The sequence below is a fragment of the Lates calcarifer genome, unplaced genomic scaffold, assembly GCF_001640805.2.
Source record: "Lates calcarifer isolate ASB-BC8 unplaced genomic scaffold, TLL_Latcal_v3 _unitig_314_quiver_1363, whole genome shotgun sequence".
Taxonomy (NCBI): Eukaryota; Metazoa; Chordata; class Actinopteri; family Centropomidae; genus Lates; species Lates calcarifer.
In genome coordinates, this window is record NW_026116456.1 from 1 (window position 1) to 19,140 (window position 19,140).

The following is a 19,140-nucleotide window of genomic DNA, read 5'->3' on the forward strand; positions in this document are numbered from 1 at the left end:
TAATCACCACTACCTAATATAGCACAAGTTGGTGATATACTACTTAGTATAATTTATGGGAGCTATTGAAGGTAAAGCATTTGATCAACATTGCCAGTGTCTTGTGATGCAGCATGACAAAAATTTAGATGTTAAGAAGACAATTTTAACATAGAAAAAATAAGATTATTATCAATAATTTGATTTACTACTAGCAATACTAGGATGATAATTTGCGACTTCCTTTTTTTTTTACCCATTTTGTCTGTAACTGTACCACCAAATTTCATATACAGTTACATTTAAACATCTCCTCTGTGCAACTAACTGAGTGATGCTTATCTGTTGTTTTAGGGATCGCACCAGGCCTGGCCACATCCTGGGAGACCCTGAACGGAGGAACAACCCAGATGCCCTGGACACTAAAAACATGTCTCTGACTCCCTTCACTCTGGTCAGGCTGGTCACACATTTGGCGATGTTGCTGGATCCTCAGAAAGTCCCAGGTGAGCAAAAGAAAGAGTTACTATCAAAATGAGAAGCGTCTGAAAATCTAAATCAGCAGTTCATGTGTAGCAGCACTTGTTGAGTATCTAACTTTGTTGGGAGTGTCATAATTTTTCCAGAGCTGACTGTGTGTGTAGGCGAGATATCAAATGAGATGATCAAATGATAATCTCTCTGCAAAAGATATAAAGACCTATGATAATTTTGTTTTTTTCTGTTGAATCTGACTGTGACATTGTCCCCACTTGCTGTTTCTTTAGTTTGTCCAGAACATCATCCAGCCAACTGTGGAGGATGTTTGTGCGTTTCTCACCCTACACTTAATAAAGGATCTGGATCAGCTGTCACAGGCACTGGAAAAGGAGCTGATGACACTATTACAACTGTCCACTTGGTGCTCAGATCTCTGCAAGACATTCCGCAGACCAGTCACTGTAAGCTGACCACCTGTCTGTCACTGCAAAATATTTAATAAGTTTGCTGAAGTTTGCTCCACAAAATACCTTCTGTTTGACTTTGTCTAGCTGGCATTGATCCGCGCTTAACAACCAAAGCATCCAGGAACTGCTGGGAAACTACCATGGCTGCAGAAATGATGCCTCAGTTGAAGGTAATGCCTTTTAGCTAACCTTTTTACATTATGTCATTTTTCCTTTATGGAATGACAGTAAGGCTCTCATGATATTTTAAAATGGTAGGACACTACATACACTCACCAAGCACTTTATTAGGTACACCTGCTTATTCATTCAAGTATAATATTTGACTGTGACATGATTGCTGAAAGCCAGACAGGACTAGTGTGAAACTACTAATCTCCTGGGATGATTGTGGACAAAAGTCTCTAGAGTCATACTCAGAATGATGTGAAAAACAAACAAACAAACATCCAGTGAGCGACAGTTCTGTGGACAGAAACACTTTTGTTGATGAGAGAGGTCAGAGGAGAAATGACCAGACTGATCAGATTCTGCCCAGATTTTTGATATTCTAATTTATATATGTGGACATATATGTACTGTATGCTGAAATTGGTTTTGTTTTTATTGCACATTATAGCTATATTCTATAGCTGCAGTAAACTCTGCAGCACTACTACTAATACTAATATTTTGTATCTAGGATCTTGATCAACTTCTGCAAGAAGGAAAGGGCAAAATCAGGACCGATTCCCGTGTATCTTCCAACTTCATCATGAGGACGACCTTCGGTGATGATTGTACTTTCCTGGCGTCGCTGCCACAGGGCTCTCAGGTCCACAGCTCAGCAGTGTGGAGCTGCAGGGAGAGGCTCTCGTTGCTCAGCCTCACACACATTGTGGACCATAATGACCAAAAAGGAGGAACTGCTCTGCTCTGGAGGTTCCTGCAGAAGGTGAATGTGTGAGATGTAAAGCTTTGACAAATGACTTTGAATTCACATCTCTATCCAGCAGTTTGATTCAGAGCAAGAAACTCTGACAATTACTGGTCAGATTGTTATGAAATGAAATTTTTTGTGAATATTCATTTCAAGACCCAAATTATTAATTATTGTACCTTTTCCCCCTGACCTTTGATCTAGGGCCCTCAGTAATTCATAGCCTCCACCTATGCATAATATCAAAATCTAACTGGTATTCCTTTTGGTAACTGTACACGTTAAGAAGATGAACTCTTGTTATTTAGGACACTCCATGAGGTTTTCCTTTGTTCAACGTTTAAACTTTTCCTGCAAGGTTTTTAGCCTTATTACTCACAATATTTTCATTTCCCAAACAAGTTAGAGAATTAATGAACAGTACGTTTATATTGATTGCATTATCTCCCATGTGATTGTTGTTTGTAAAGTTTCAGTCGTCTTGACAGCTGGTAACTAGTTTTCATCAGCAAAATTCTAAACAGTCATAGATGAGTTATGGTTATTTACCTTAGCTAATTTAAGTATACAGTCTGTGGTTATGAGACATGGTTATCAGTTGTATAATTTGTGTTTTTCTTTTTTAGGAGAGAGAATTTCGGCAGATTAAGTTCCTTCCAGACATCCTAATCCTGCAAAAACGTTTGGTGAGAAAGTTCCAGAACACATCTGACCAGATCGTGGGCTCAATCAGAGAGTTCACTGAGAAGCAGTCAGGTACAGCTGTGATATCTCTGAGCAATGACTAGATGTATTACTTGTTTTTCTCAAAGTGTTAACATTTGATTGACTATATCTAATGGACTAACTCTTAATTGATGGGCAGGGCCTAGGAAAAATCTGTTACCCGCCTTCCAAATAAACAGAGGCATTAGGCTATGGGACAGAAAACAACTGATGTCTGACATTTTACACACACTCAATTTTTTCTTTTTCTATTTTCCATTTTTTGTATCATACAAACTAGGTAAATATTTATTACTTGTTTCAGACATGAGAACATGGTATGAAAAACACATTGACATCTTCCTGAGAACATGGAATCTGCTCAGAGTGTCTGTAACCAGCAGTAAGTAAAGCACATACCCTCCTCTTTGTCTCCTTAAATGTTTTACAGATGGAGGCAGTCACAGTGATTGAATGAACCAACTGAATGAATACATACTTATTCATTGTTGTAGTGGAAATAATGAATGATACATCCTTTTCAACCTACAGCTGAGATGAAGATTCCAGATGAATTTTGCAGTGAGGACTTGGACTTGAACAGTGACCTACAGTACCTCCTGCCCCGGCGGCAGGGTCCAGGCCTGTGTGCCACAGGGTTGATCAGCTACCTTGTGGGACTACAAAATGAGCTTGTGTATGCTGTGGACAGCTACACCGGAGAGGACAGCAGGTACATAACATACACAGATAATTCTTAGATTTTTGTCTAAAGGCCTTTTCACACTGAAGCAGTTTTTCATGTGATTAATTTACGCAATTTTCACAAATATTATGCTGTGAAAAAGCAATGTAATTTTTATTTTATTTTTTTTATTTTAAAAAATATGTCCACAACAGGCCATGGTGGAGCTTCAGCTCCTGTATATTCATGGGCGAGTATTTTGCACTTTCGTATTCTATATTCATGTTGTGCTATATGTGAAAAGGCCTTAAGAATGCAGAGCAGAGAAGTATATAGTTATATGATGCAAAGTAATGCTTAAGCAATGCTGCTTTGTCACTGTACCATAAATATCTAAGTAGCACTGCGCTGATCCTCCTGCCCTAAGAACAGAAGGGGGGCTTTTAACCCCATTATGTCTGCAGTTTATGTTGTGTTTACACTGCTGTTGGATTCAGACAACATGTTTTGTTGCTTGTTTTCAGCTCCTTTTCAGGAGAATGTATTGCATTCATCTCTCTAAGACCTCTGTGCCCACCACACTAGATCCTTAGGTCAGATGGTTTTTGTCGGGGTTGGTCAGACAACATGATTATCCCTCATTGTCTGAGTTTTTTTACTTTGTCTGAGTTGCATTTCTCCTGGGAGGCCCCTCCCTCCACTATCATTTGAGTCAGTTGTATGTATATACTGTCGGTGGAGCACTGCTATCTTATATCTTTTAGATATAAGATAAGATATCTTTTGGATATAGAACACTTTTAACAGGAGGAAAAAGTTATTTGTATTGTGATGCCTCTAAATTCCATCACTGCAGCAGTTACAAGGTGACCATGGCAGAGCTGACAGAGCAGCATGTGATCTGCTATGAGGTGGAGAAGGATCTGCTTCCTCTGGTTTTGTCCAACTGTCAGTACAGCTTAGAACGTGGCCATGAGACAATATCACATTATGACCTACCCAGGATCCAGCAGCAGATCCTCACCCGCTTTCTACAGGGAAAACCCCTCATCACCTGCACAGTGAGTCCACACAGCCTGGTTTGGATAAAGTAAATGACAGGAACAAAAAATGTTTTCCTGAAAAAGGGGACAGACAGAAACGCAAGTCAAATCTCCAGGTGCAAAAACAAGGGGGTGTAACCAACAAGTTTTTTGCAAGTTTGTTTTGTTTGTTTTTGATAAAAAGTGTAGAGAATGAAAAGAGGTCACACTTAATACTTAGTACTTTGCATGGGCTTCTTCCAAGAAATTTGCATCTGTTGTAAGAACAGACACATTGTTTTGTTTGACTTGGCTTGCTCTGGTCTGTCATAATGTACTGTACTTGATGCTAAGCAAACCTAGCTGGTATTCATTGTGTTGACCGTCTTAATTTTATATTCTTATTTCTGTATTTCCCTGCTTCACCAAACTCATTGTGTTTATTTTAGGGAATCCCCACTCTGGTCAACACACAAGAGAGAGACTATGAAACCATTTTCAACGCTGTTAAAGGAAGAGTCCATCAGGTAAATTCATGGACCCTGTATTTTTTTTTTTTTTTTTTTTTTTTTTTTTTTGTGCCTTATTTGGATAGGACAGTGGAGACAGACAGGATTTTCTTACCAAATGTGCTTACTATTTTTTGCACAATAGAACTATGATTTTTGATGAGATATTACACTTTACAATTTGATTTCCCTTAAATGTGTTTGATCCCACATGTACCCACTGTAGTCATAATCACAAATATACTGTATATTACTTACATTTAAAGAAGGATGATTACAAGGAATGCAACTAGAGATTATTTTTATTAACAATATCTATTGGCTATTTTATTTTTGTCTATCAAATGTAGAAAATAGTTAAACTGTCACAAGTTAACAGAGATCAAAATCCCAAAATATTCAATTTACAATGAAATAGAGGAACCATTGAATGTTTGACATTTTTGCTTGACAAATGAACTTTAAGTAGTTAGTACTCTACAAGATTACAATCCAACATGCAAAACTGTATTTCTCCTTCAGAAGCCTCTGTCCTCTCTGACACGGAACGCTGTGTCCAGAGAGCTGAACTCCTTCAGTGAGGTGTGTGAGGCGTTCAAGATCGTGGAGCTGCTCCTGGGTTTCCTCTCAGTGACGGGTGGTGATCCCATGATGAAACTAGTCACTTACCTCCAGGACGTGCTGAAGATGGCCGACCGCATTGATCATCACATATTACAGGTCAGTGCCTGGCAAAAATTAAAACACAGCTAAAATTACCACCTGAGTAAGGCTGATTACTCATTACTGTTACACTGACGCATTATATATAACTACTACTTCCTCTTTAACAACATACATAATACATTGCTCTTTACCTCTTAGTGTATGATTCTGTCAATCTAAGCAATTAAGTTATTAAACAGTGATTAAATTAAGTCAATCATCCTAATAAACATTGATGAAACTAAGTAATCTAGAAAATACAAAAATAATAATAATAATAATAAAAATAAATTTTATCAGCCTAAAAAAACAACAAGCTGGAACAGACTCTTTACTCTGTTGTGTTGTGTCCTCAGGCTCTGGGCAGATGCACCCTCAGACACTGTGTTTCACTGTGGCAGCTCCTCTCTTCTCTTAAATCTGAAAACATGCTGCGTCTCAGGAGGGTAAGTGTTGCTTTTGCACCATTGGTATTTTGCTGATTAAATACAAGTGCATTACACCTTTTACTATGATGTTTCATCTAAATATTTATGTAATATTTACATTCATTCATATTATTTTGGTATTATTCTGTTTTGTTTAGTTCTTAAATTTAAAACACAAAATAATAATTTGATATTTTAATATTTGACATTTGAATTTGAATAATTTGTAATAACAGAATAACAATAATAATAATATAATAATAATAATAATAACATAAAATACCTCATTCCGTGTTTCTATAAAAAAAGGAGCCCTTTTCGGGGTATTCAGCTAAGTACCTGAAGCCACTGACAGAGAAGGACAAGACTGAGCTGAAAGGCTTCATGTCCATTGGAAATGTGGACCAGTGGCTTCTTGAGATGCATGAGTTCCTCCTGCTGAGACTGGGTCGCCCCCGGGCCACTGACGACTTCAATCCATCCTGGGGGTAAACTTATTGAACAGCTTCTAAATGTTTGCTTATTAGCCCAGTTGCTCACCTCTGTAGACTTAATACCTGTATATTGGAAAAAACATTAATGATGAAGGATTGATAGCAAAAATCTCCAAAAAAAAGTATGTGGGAAATGCTGCTGCCTTAATGTTGTTTATGTAGCTGGTTAAATGATCCTACTTGAAAACATGGTCCGTTCTGATGAGTGTAATGTATTTAATTTTATATATTTCCATTTTTCTCAGTGTGAAAGAGACTGTGGCTGCCTACATGGACAGCAAAGAAGTGGAGGTGCCCCCTTATGTGGAGGGCAAGTTTCCTGAAAATCTGCAGCTGTCTCAGATTGTGGAGACCTGGAAATACGCCATCACCACCAAACAGGACTGGATGATGGAGAGATGAACAGGATGGGTTTACAGAGATTTATTAGGTTTATCAGATTAATTTATGTTATACAGTCTAATAGAAACTGAATTTGTTTCAGTCTTATTAATTTTTTCTTTGATAATTATATATGAAAAAAAACCTAAGACTGATTAATCTTGAGTGCCTTGAATATATAGTTTGTTTGTTTTTTTTTCTTGTCATGAGCCAGCTGTTCATTTACTACTTAGCCTCATTTGAAGAAATTCCCATATATTATAAGCGTATATTTTAATTTCAGTTGGATTAAGTGTATTTCACTATGGACCACCAAAATCAGATAATTAGGGTAATGAGTCTGCATGGTGGTATGACAAAGTAGTAAAGATACAATACTGCATGTTTTTTTATTATATTTTTATTATTCTTACACATTTAAGTACTTTGAATGTTTATTTTCATTAATATGAAGGTAAAATCTTTGAAGCAAAATGTTTAGTTTATGAGATAATGTCAATTTCTTCTTATTTTTTCACCATTATCATTACTATTAGCATTTTAGTTCAGTTTTTTGGTATTTCTGCTTTATTGATAGTGGTTATAAAGAGAGACAGGAAAGGCAGGGAAAGAGAGGGGATGACATGCAGCAGCCTGGGCCTCTGTGCTAAGGATTCAACTTTGATATGTAGTACACAGTCTACCAGGTGAGCGACCAGAGTGCCCCTGTTTTATCTTATTTTTATGTCTTTTTGTTCAGTCTGGTAATGTTTAGGGTCAATGGCACCAGAAAATCATGGACAATAGTGTCTGTCATGATACCCATAACAGCCTTTTTATTATATTTTTATCTTTAGGCCTGTTAAGTCTTTTTATATTTGTATCTCAGTCTTTTAAGCTTTATTTTATTTTTATCTTTAGGCCGCTAAGTCTTTAAAAAACTATTTTAGCAATAAATCAGTTTTTAGAGCATAAAACAATATGTGTTACAAGTGTGTTCTACAATTTGTTTACATACTTGTGACAGCAGAAAAACTACAAGTATCTGATTTTATGTGAAATGGTTAAAAACGTAACCTTTTGGCATTTCTGCTTTCTTGATAGTGAGAGTGGAGGGCAACAGGTAAGGCAGGGAAAGAGAGAGGTTGACATGCAGCAAAGGGCCTGGGCCTCAGTGGTAAGGATTCAGCTTTGATACATGCAGGTCTACCAGGTGAGCGACCAGAGTGCCCCTGTTTTTTCATATTTTTATGTATTTTTGTTCAGTCTGGTCATGTTTGAAGTTGATGATGCGAGAAAATCGGGGACATAGTGTCTGTGATGATACCCGTAACTATCTGCAGGGAAGTTTGAAACCATGGATATGGATGTGCTCTTTGATTACTTTTTCTACTGTTAGAAAATCTAAAATCAGGAGACAGGAGGCAGAATATCTCCCAATGCATTTTAAGTCTTGAATTTTTTAAATCTTTTTATCTTTAAGCCTTTGAAGTGTTATATTATATTATATATATTATATATTTTATCTTAAGGCCCCTTAAGTATTTTTATATTTTTATCTTTAGGCTTTTTAAGTATTAAAAAAACTACTGGTGACAGCTGAAAAACAGGTATCTGATTTTATGTGAAGTGGTTAAAAGCATGTAACCTTTCACAGTTATAAGGCTGTATGTTGTTTCTGTTTTTAAAGATTTTTCTGCGATAATTATGTTTGGAAAGATTTAAAAATAACCTTAAGGCCTTAAGACTGACTAATCTTGAGTGCAAAATGCTTTGAATATATAGTTTTAGCGTTGTCACGAGCCAGCTGCTCTTTTACTGCCTTTTATTAATAGAAATAATTTTAAGAATCACTATCTGAGCCTCATTTGAACAACGTCTCAATATCTACTCAGGAAAATGTTTGACTTTCACGAGCATATATTTTAACTTTTTTATAATATCTTTTACAGGATTACATTTACTTATATTTGTTTTGGATTAAGTTTATTTCACCATTGACCACCAAAATCAAATAATCAGATCAAATCAGTCTTCATGGTGGTACGATAAAGTAGTAGAGAAAAGATAAGATACTGCATGTTTTTCAGTATATTTATATTCTTCTTACACATTTAAGGACTTTGAATTTTTATTTGCGCTAATGTGAAGGTAAAGTGATCTTTGAAACAAAACATTTGGTTTAAAATGTATGTTTATTCATATTTTTAAATCATCATTATTATTATTATTTTAAAGATAGTTTTTTGGTATTTCTGCTTTATTGCTAGTGGTAGTAAAGAGAGACAGGAAAGGCAGGGAAAGAGAGAGGATGAAATGCAGCAAAGGGCCCGGGCCTCTGTGGTAAGGACTTAGCCTTGATAACTTATATGCATGGATATAGAATCAGAAGCAGAACATCTCCTAACACTTTTAAAGTCTTCTGAAACCTTTTTTAAAAATTATATTTATCTTTAAACTTTTTTCTAGATAGATGAAATTGTCCTTTTTAGCAACTATTTTTAGAAAGTAAACAAAAATAATGTGTGTTCCATAATCTGGCAGGCTGAAAAACTAGGTTCACTGATTTTATGTATGACAATGAAAAGCATGTAACCTTTCACAGTTATGAGGCTGTAAGCAGTAGATATTCATTTGTATGTGCTGATTAAAGTTTAAGTCATTAATTGATTATTTGATCATTTGGATTAAATTTACATTTGTTTTAACTAATCAATAAATCAATTTATATATACGTGTGTAGCCTAAGACTTCATCTGTCATTCATCCTGTAAATTTCTTGATTTGAGTTTAAAACAGATTTACATTCAACAGTTAATAAATTGTGGTCACTAAATTAAAGCAACTTTTAATTCCAATCTGATTCTTTCATTGTACCAATAAATGAGATTCTGATCCATCAGATCTGGGTTGGTACAGTTCAATCAGGAGAGACTTAGAACAAAAGCATGCACGAATCTGGATTAGAATAGAATTTTATTGTGCACAGGAGAAACAGAGTTTTGGCACTTAGACCCTAGCAGGAAGTAGATCACCATGGGAAGCAAACAAAACTTCCTTTTAAGAGGCAGAAACTTCGAGCAGAACCAGACTCAGAGTGGGCAGGCCATCTGCCTCGACTGGTTGGGTTTAGAAAGACACAGAGAGAAAGAGACATGGAGGAGAGAATGAGGCCTGAGGTTGGGATGGCTCCCTGTGAGGGAACTTCTGATCAGGGGTAGATGGAACATGGCCAGACAGCCACAGTTGAGGTGGTGAAGGGGAGGAGGTGGGTCGTACAACGCTGCGATGCTGAAATGACAGCAGAGAGGGAACATTTTAAACTGATACAGCTTACAGGTGATTGGCTCTGGATGGGTGTGTCAGGTTGTAATTGGATGAAAATGAATTAGTAGGTGGGGCTTAAAGATGGCAGGAAACAGTTGTGATTCAGCAGGTAAGTGCACATAGTCTTCCTCACTGAACTTTCGCTAAGCCTCATTTCAACATTTAAATAAACACAATTTTACCTTAAAATAACAGCTTGTAACTGGGAGACTGATGCCTCTGTCATTAATTGGCAGGTCCAATCTACCATGAGAAGTCAGCAGCTTCAACCACTGGAATCAGGTCCAGTAGAGCTTAAAACCTTCCATTTTTTGGTTCCGAACAATTAGTAATTTATAAGTAGTACTATCTATCAGAGCATTTTCACCTTGGATGTAATGAACATCAGGCCACAGTGGGGTTACTGAAGTTAATTCAAACCGTACAAAAATACCCAAGTTACACAAATCAAATAACAACTCTCATTGTTAAATAAGTATTTTGAAATGAGGCCTCACTTGAGTCTAAGGGAACATGTAACAAATCAGCAGTAATGAAATTATAGTTTGACATCATGAGGTGTAACAGCTGGGGAAGAGGGTCAATAAAGGAAACAGTACTGCCACCTAACGGCTGCTGTGGAGGATGTCTGTGTGTGTATCTTCAGGTTGTAGAACATGTCACTAAACATTGTTAGCATAGCAATTGTACCAAGACTAGACTAGGTCATATATTAGTATATAGTAGACCATAATTAAAGGTGACCAAGATCAAGCTCAAGATCAAGAATTCTTCATTGTTATTAAGCATACACACAATGAAATTTCATTTGGTAGCGCTCAGCTTCAAAAAGGCACAATAGAATAAATAGAATAATCTAATAATATGTGCAATAGCATAGCAGCAGAATTTAATGACAATGATAGAGCTGCAATTATTAATTTGTTAACTGATTAAAAGAGTATTAATCAGCAGTTATTATGGTGATCAATTAATTGTTTTAGGAATATGGACCAGAGACTTTCCCTTAATATCAGCTTCTCAAATGTAAATATTTGCTGCCTTTCTTTGTCAAATCTGCAAGTAATTTATTATATTTGGCTTTGGGACGGTCCTGGGCTTCAGCACAAGATGTGCTCAATAACTGTGGTAGAAAAAGCTGAATCACTTGTACAGTTATAGCCACACCCTTCCTTGTAAATGAAAACAAAAGTTAATTCACGACCCTCAGTGGGCTATACAACATCAGTCATCAGCTCAGAGTTTCAGTGTTGACTGTGAGGAAGAGGAGCAAACAAGGTAGGTTATCTGAACCAATTCATCCATTTTACTGACCATTTTAAGATTAATGCATTAAGATATGCAGACTAGAATAATAAATTGAGTCTGTAAGAGTAAATCTGAGTTTACATTTATTTATTTTCTCTCTGTATTACAAAACAATTTGTTACTAGATAGATATAATTGTTAGATCTTTATTTTATTCACACAAGGGTTAGACTCAACTGTACACTTCTTGGTGAATTTTAAGAGTGTTTCTCAGATCATCCTGTGCCATGTTCTAGTTGAAAGTAAAAACAGATGGACTGAAAGACGTGGGGGGATTGTCCACACCAGTGTTTCAAATATTACAAGGTTACAACACACAACACAAGTCAAATGTGTAAAAAATAACTTTCTGAAGTAGCATGAATTCTGATTACAATGCTTAGAGTGAAGATAGAAGTTATAGCAGCATATTCCTGTGAACACAGAGAGTCTCTTTCTACTTTTCTCCATGAATCACACATGCTGCTTCAATTACTCATCAACCACATGTTGCTCAATATAGGAAAAATGCTCCAGATCCCTCTTAAACTTAAAATAAGTGCTTTCTTAAAGTTAGAGGATATTTGTTGTCATGGTTACAATAGCAAACACATAATTAAGGTTGTGGGACATCATGGATGAAAGAAACACTGACGATTATCAGTTTCAACAGGAAACAAACTCACTGTCCCTTGGGTGAGCATCCTGTGTTTTGGTGACCCATCCTTATATGATGCATTACTATGTAAAAATACACACACACACACACACACACTCACCACTTGGTCCCCTAAAGTCTGAGTGAGGATTTTTTTCTTTTGTGTGGTATTTTATTGTTTTTTGTTTTTTTTTATTAAACTGTGTTGTCTGTACTACAATTATCTTTCTATATTATATATATTATTATTATATATTTCTATATTATCTTTCTCTGTATTTCTCTCTTATTAATTTCCAGGGCAACAACTTGAATGAAGAGATTCATCTATAAGTGTCAGTTATAAGTTCCTGTGGTTTAATGTGACTCTGATCCTTTTTCCCCCCAATATTTCTGGTATTCCACTGTTCCATGTAGCAGCTGATGGGTGATAACAAGGGTGACGGGATACCATCCCAAGTGGATGACATCACAAGAAGTTTGGGAGCGGTTGGCATCTCAGACCCCAGTATGTTTATTTAACTATGATTTAGGGTGTTTTCACATTAAGTACCATTGTCCATCTCCTATCAGCCAACACTTACTGCTCTACTTTTAAGACACAACTCAAGACAAACATATCACCAGATCAGTTTCACATGCACTGGCTCCAGCACAAAAAACAACTATGGTCAGACATCGCTTTTTCATCACACAAATCTAGAATTAGATTTCATGTCACATTAGAGCAAGAACCTCTATAACACATTTCAAGCAGGCATGTAAATGATGTATAAATGATGGGATGTCACAATTGAAACCGCTGATTGAGCTCACATATTCAGTTTTACTCTCTCTGCTTAAATTTCCTCCTCTGAACTGTCTATGTAGCTGTTCTGTTTTAATTGTTACTACAGAAAAGTAACCTGCTGTAAATCAGTTTAAACTGAGTCAGGGCAGTTTAAATAGGACTTTTTATTATTATAACTTTTTATATTTTATACATCTGTTGAGTTCAGGCTAATAAACCAAACTTTGTTTTTCCCCTTTTACATTCACATAGACCAGCAGCATGACCAGGCATCAGCATCCTCATCCAGTGGGGCTGACCCACCAGGGGGCGATAACAGTGGGATGGTATGTTGCAAGTGATGGATGAATGTTTCTGTTTATTACTTAACAACTAAAGTTGATTCATTGAATCTGAACTGAATTTGCACCAAGTACCTTTTTGCCTTTGTAAGCATTGTTCGATGTTCATGGTGAAATGGGTCAGTATTAAACTTTAAAGTTTAGAGTTTAAGAAGTTAAATGTGTCTCACAGCAGTCTGAATTATCATGCTGTCAGTGGGAACCTCCACACCACTGCCATTCCATAGTGCGATATACAGACTACTGGCAGTGTTTTCCAAAGGAAAGATCAACTTAAACACGCATTTTGCCATTTTCTGCCTCCAAGGCCCTCTCAATCAAATAATGATAAAAGATGTGTTGTTTGGTGATGTTGTAAAGTAAAGTAGTGTGGGATCATGGGAGTTGTCTTCCCCACTGTTTTTGTCGCTGCAGTCAGTTTCTCCCAGTTAAGTCAGTTGTTCATTATCATTGTCATTCAGGAGGTTTTTGCTGGGAATTATCTGCAGAGGTCTCCTCCTCTCTGTATATAACAAAGGGACCAGGTGATTTGAACTGGTAAAAACACTGAATAACACATCAAAAATTATCCAGGAGAGACTGCACATTCACTCACCTTATTTCTCTGATAACTTAAGATCCAGACATCTGATGACCAAAATCCTTCAGCAACTCAGCAAAATATACAACATAGGTCCAATTGTTTTTAGACATTTAAACTCTCTCTCTCATATACAGGTCACCTTGCCTGGCAGCACAGTGACAATTCCGAGAAAGGACATGGAGCAGCTGTACCAGAATTCCGCGGGCCATTTTACCCAGCGGCTAGCAGCCATAGTGTTCACAGAGAAGGTCCTTGCACAGTCAGTCATTAAAGAAAATCCTCAGGAAGGGAGACAAAGGACTCCGCTGGACATGGCCAAAGTGGACGACATAATCGGTATTTATTCATCTTAAGTTATCATTTGGCTACTTACAAAGCTTCTGTGATTTTTATATTTTATATATTTATATTATATACTGTATATATATTACTGTTAAATATAGGATATCAGACAGTCTAATATTGTAAAATCAGAAGAAAATATTGTATGAAAATGCTGCGTGACCTTATCTCTTCTCTATTCTGTTAACAGCTGCTACTCGTCATCGATTTCCAGAGGCAGATCCCGAGAAGTTGCAAAAGGCCATCCAACGCAAGTGTTACAATGACTACCACAGAGGAAAATAATGTGTATACATGTGTATGCCTAATAAGTAATTAGGCCTTTACTTGTAACACATTTGCAATATTGTAGTATGTAAAAGTATGTAGTGTACAAGGTATCTTGCCTATTAATTACTTGCCTAGTGTACTTCTTAAGTTACAAGAAAAAGTATAGCTGAGCATACTGTTACTGCAACAATATTCATGGTATATTATAAAAGATGGCCATGACAGCTTGAGGTTGGAAAGAGGTTATCTTGTTTCAAAATAAAAGTGTAACACAACTTGAAATTTTGTAATTCTTTTCTGTACTATGGAATGTGTCCTATCTAATGTTTTCTGAGCAAAAAATAATCACTGTACATTTTTACCGTGATTTATAGAGGACACTCACTAAAATGTCATTCTGTGTAACAAGTTTAAATACAAGAAAACTGTGTGAGGCATATTCAGAACAACAATAATTAGATGGCACATTAAAAGACTTAAGATTTAATAACCACAATGCAGCAGCCAAACACTGATTAATTGTAACATACATTTTTAATTATTGCCTGATATCCTTCCAACTATTAGGATTATCCATTTGTCAGCAAGAAGTTTTGTAAGGAAAAAAAAAATTTAGTTTGATCACTCTCACAAAAACCAGAGGTAGAGGTATCTGATTTGTATTACAATGAAATACATATGACCTTTCAGTTATGAAGCTGTAAGCAGTAAATGTTAATTTTCTGTGTGCTTAAGGATTAAGTCATTAATTGATTATTACATTTAGTTTATATCTCCATTTGTGTCAACTAATCAGTAAATCAATTTATATATAAATGTGGAGCCTAAGACTTCATCTGTCATTCATACTGTAAATATCTAGTTTGAGTTTAAACTGATTTTCTTTTTTTCTCTAACAGTTGAAATATAGTGGTCAGTTAATTAAAGCTTCTTTTCTGCACATGAAAACCACTTTACCACTGACTCAGAGCCCAGCATAATTAATACTGTCAATTTAATTTGAACTTATTATCCACCATATGCTCCACAGAAACTACTTTTCACTCATTCTAGATCTGCAGGCTTAAGATGTAAAGATTTAAAATTGTGATTTAAAGGACACATACTTATCCAAGGTAATTATAACAGTAACAGGACCAAACAACCGCTTTAACAAAAGTTGTTTTATTCTCATGTTCTCATGTAAATAAATTACAACATCGTCTCGTGTTACAAAAATAAAATGAAACCTAACCAAACGGACACTCATCCATGTCTGACTTAAGAACATGAGACATTTTTTTCTCCATCATCATCATCATCACGTGTCGTTTTACAAATGCTTTAACAAAAGTGTTTCTTTTCAGAGACTGAATCCTCAATCTGGTGACTGCTGGTCTACTGTTCACCTGCTGTGATCAGGTTGTTCACTGCAGCAGCCAAACAAAAAGGTTGCAAACAACAGAACGTCACAAACAACACAGAAAATAAAGAGCCAGTTTAAAAAAAATATTCAATATTCAAAATATTCATGCAACATAAGTTGGGGCTGGGCAGTTTCTTCATTAATGAAAACCACACCTGAGGAGACAAGCTGACAAACAACCAACCACTGAAAAAACTAAAAATAGAAACCTCATTCCAGTGTACCAACTGAGGGAAAACTGTTTTTTCTTTTATGATAATTAGATGTGATTTATGATACAAAATGTGAAGTTGTAATATTACAAATTGATACTAAAGGAGAAGTCTATCAGCTCTGACTGGTGCACTGGTATATGGTCATAAAAAAAATGTTAATACCAACTTACAGATGCTAAAAAACAAAATTCAGTGCAGCTTCTCTCAACCTCTCCCAGTGTGATTTCTGCAACGGTCAGTTCTTACAAACATCACAGCAGAAGAAAACACCAGAGAGTTAATTCTGTCTTTGTGTACTGAAGGAGTAATAGCTCTGAATAAGAGGATGTGCTGTTGTTGAAGGTTCTGCATTGTCTGTCAGTGCTGGTTCTTCATTCCCTGTGGTTTTCCTGGTTTCTTATCCTGCTGTTGCTGCTGCTGCTGCTGCTGTTGCTGCTGCTGCTGGCCCCGACCCGGGCCGGTCATTCCTCTGCCACGACTGCCAAACAGACCTACACAGAGACAGAGGAGATAGAAAAACATCTGTTAATTTTATCAGCTGTAATAAATACTGTTCAGATCAACATCCCACCCAAAACAGAAACAAAAAAACGTATTATAATTTAACATTTGCCAGAGTTTTTGATTAAAAAAAAAAAAAAGACGTAAAATAGGTTCACTTTAAACTCTTCTCCACAAAATTGAGTGTTGGAACAGAATCAGTATGATGTTGGTGGAAAAGGGTAATGTGAGTACATAGAGTGTAAGGTGACACCCCAACTGAGTGTGGACATGCAGACCAATACATAGTATGTCACTACTGTCTGGTAAAATACCTTGTACCTTTAATATGTCCACTTTTCAGAAATTAAGAAAAATACCTTGTCTTTAGCTTAATAACATGCATTTCACAATTACTTGTTTGGTTTCAAAATGATCAGGCTAATGATTGCAGAAAGTCCTGGATTAAGTAGATCACCTCGGCCGGCTCCTCCTCTTCCTTTGCCCTGCTGTTTGTTCTGCTGGGCGCCTCCTCGTCCGCGGCCCTTCGACACCACCTCCTCCTTCACCATGTCGATGATCTCGTCTGGGATTCGCAGATACTTGATGGTGCTTCCTCTGATGTAGCACTCAGGCATCCTCCAGAACTTATCTCCATCCTGTCAGAGGTCAGTGGGTGTCAACGCTTCTAAATGCATCTGAATCGTAATATTACTTTTCAACAACAAATACTTTTAGTTTTGTTAATGAGCCTCTGTCTCCACCTTTTCAGACAGTAAAAGATCTTTGTGCTGCTGTATTAGCATTGTATTACATTATATTAGCATTAGTGCTGAAATGATATAGATAGCTGTAGGTTTTGTAAACAATGTGAATGTCACTTTAGCCTGATTGCCATTTGACATTTTGTAGACTCACTGATAAAGACAATTGTTTATTTTAATTAAATTAACCTCTTTTGTATCACATAGGAAAATAAAATTTGTTCAAGTATGTTAATACATAGATTTAAGCATTGAGAGGCTGTTTGAACTATCAACAGAAGAAACTAAGAAAGAAAACACAAAAGTACTGGAAAGATGAAGGATGGAGTGATGGTTAACCACCTAAAGCTACATATTAACACCAGATCATAGAGATGACCAAACAGCAGAGAAGTGAGAGCAGAGCTCAGCTTTACCCTTGAGGTGCAGATAACTTCTCTCAGGTTGATGTTCATCCAGTTGTCGCAGCTGACCAGGTGACCGTTGTACGTCTCTCCGTTCTTCAGCTCGACCAGCTGAGCACAGAGACAACACAATAAAAACAGCAACACAACATGAGATGACAGAAGCTAGAGCTGAAGTTTTCTCTTGCGTTATCGGCTTAACTAACACACTGGACTTAAGTCAATTCACTTTAATAGTTAGATGGTGACCAATATTGATTGTAGTTTACTTAAACCTTATTAAACTAATTTAACCTGAAACAGCTAGAACTGAAGCAGGAACAGCAGGACACTGAAATACGTGCTATGTATCATGTTTAACAGTTCAGTGTATCCTCACCATAGGATGGTTCTGGGCAGTCTTCAGCAGTGATAGGGGAAGCTGCAAAATGACAGAAAAACAGGTCATACATTTGTAATTCACCTGGTATGAACATTATTTAGTTGGCTGAGTAAATTAGACACCCATAATTCACTCAGCAGTGTGTTATTTAAAAAATAATAATAATTCACCACCACCACAGTGCTTCCTCAGTGTGTCCTGGGTGCACTGTGTTTAGCAATAGGCAATGGCGGCAGCTCTAATTGGCAGCCTCTCAAGGTATTTTCGAAAAGTTCCGTCAAGGTTTCAAGGCGCGTATTAATGACGTCACGCTAACTCCATACATCTATGCAACGCAACAACTAACAAAGAGTTTGTATAATACTGCTTTTTAATAAATACACCAGAGAATAACATTCAAAACATCTTCCACTGTCAAGCCAGTTGAAGAATAATGGAAAACAAACATTACGGACTGCAATTATTTATCAAGTATGTCAACGTTTTCTCATTTATATCCCATTTTTGTCAGGACTTGATAGCTATATATACAGTCTATATAAATCCTATTTTGACTAAATAACTAACATGACCTTCATGTTTGGTTTATTGACCAAGCACCTGACCCCTCGGGCCCCTAAAGTTTGCTGTAGCTTCCTGTTAAAGAAACAAACACTGTGTAAAATCTGTTAAATTTAGCTTTAGTGGCTAACTTCACTTAGCTTGCGTAACGTTACCAAGCATCATTGTGACCCAGCGCTTCAGTGCTGAGCAGCAGGCGAGCAACTTAAAATCTAAACGACAACTATGAACGATTCGTTAAGCTACAGTTAAATACTCACCATTGTGATAGTATCTCTCTTTGATTTTATGTCCCAAGTTTCTGTCTTGGCCCTTCACCGACACGATTTTGCCTCCTACTCTTCTTCCTCGCGTCCCTATGAGTTTCCGGTGTGCAAAATCATGGAAGTAAGATGCTGCTCTCTACAGTCCAAAATACGCAATTACACATTATACCGCTAGAGAAAGTGGAACACCAAATTATTCATAATCACTATTAATACTTCCCAATTAATGAATGAATAACATGAATGAAATAAATGGTGGGTCCTTCATTTTACTATTAACACAGCAACATTAATGCCAGGTAAGGGATAAGG

The 19,140-nt window shown here is 36.6% G+C and overlaps 2 protein-coding genes across 2 annotated transcripts; one reads left to right on the forward strand and one right to left on the reverse strand.

Moving 5' to 3' along the window:
• Positions 1–333: 333 nt before the first annotated feature.
• Positions 334–9,487, forward strand: LOC108894359 (E3 ubiquitin-protein ligase rnf213-alpha; the record flags this gene model as incomplete). The annotated part of the gene is made up of 13 exons (XM_018692992.2): positions 334–485; positions 747–920; positions 1,011–1,096; positions 1,609–1,860; positions 2,472–2,601; positions 2,876–2,953; positions 3,103–3,283; positions 4,092–4,296; positions 4,707–4,784; positions 5,289–5,486; positions 5,828–5,917; positions 6,209–6,387; positions 6,639–9,487. Coding segments are annotated over 13 exons (1,960 nt in total), but the record flags the coding sequence as incomplete, so codon positions are not given.
• Positions 9,488–15,499: 6,012 nt separating this feature from the next.
• Positions 15,500–18,970, reverse strand: LOC108894362 (U6 snRNA-associated Sm-like protein LSm4). The gene is made up of 5 exons (XM_018692996.2): positions 18,823–18,970; positions 17,999–18,040; positions 17,632–17,730; positions 16,930–17,110; positions 15,500–16,462 (listed from the first exon to the last, which is right to left on the reverse strand). Exons 1-5 carry the CDS (start codon positions 18,823–18,825, stop codon positions 16,329–16,331), a joined length of 459 nt encoding a protein of 152 aa, XP_018548512.1. The 5' UTR covers positions 18,826–18,970; the 3' UTR covers positions 15,500–16,328.
• Between the last annotated feature and the right edge of the window lie 170 nt (positions 18,971–19,140).

Excerpts from the sequence above, each read along its gene's own strand:
- LOC108894362 (XM_018692996.2), bottom strand. Across the intron at positions 17,731-17,998 it reads CTGCCCAGAACCATCCTATG|CTGGTCGAGCTGAAGAACGG; the intron begins GTGAGGATACAC and ends CTCTGTGCTCAG. Across the intron at positions 16,463-16,929 it reads AAGAGGAGGAGCCGGCCGAG|GTCTGTTTGGCAGTCGTGGC; the intron begins GTGATCTACTTA and ends GTCTCTGTGTAG.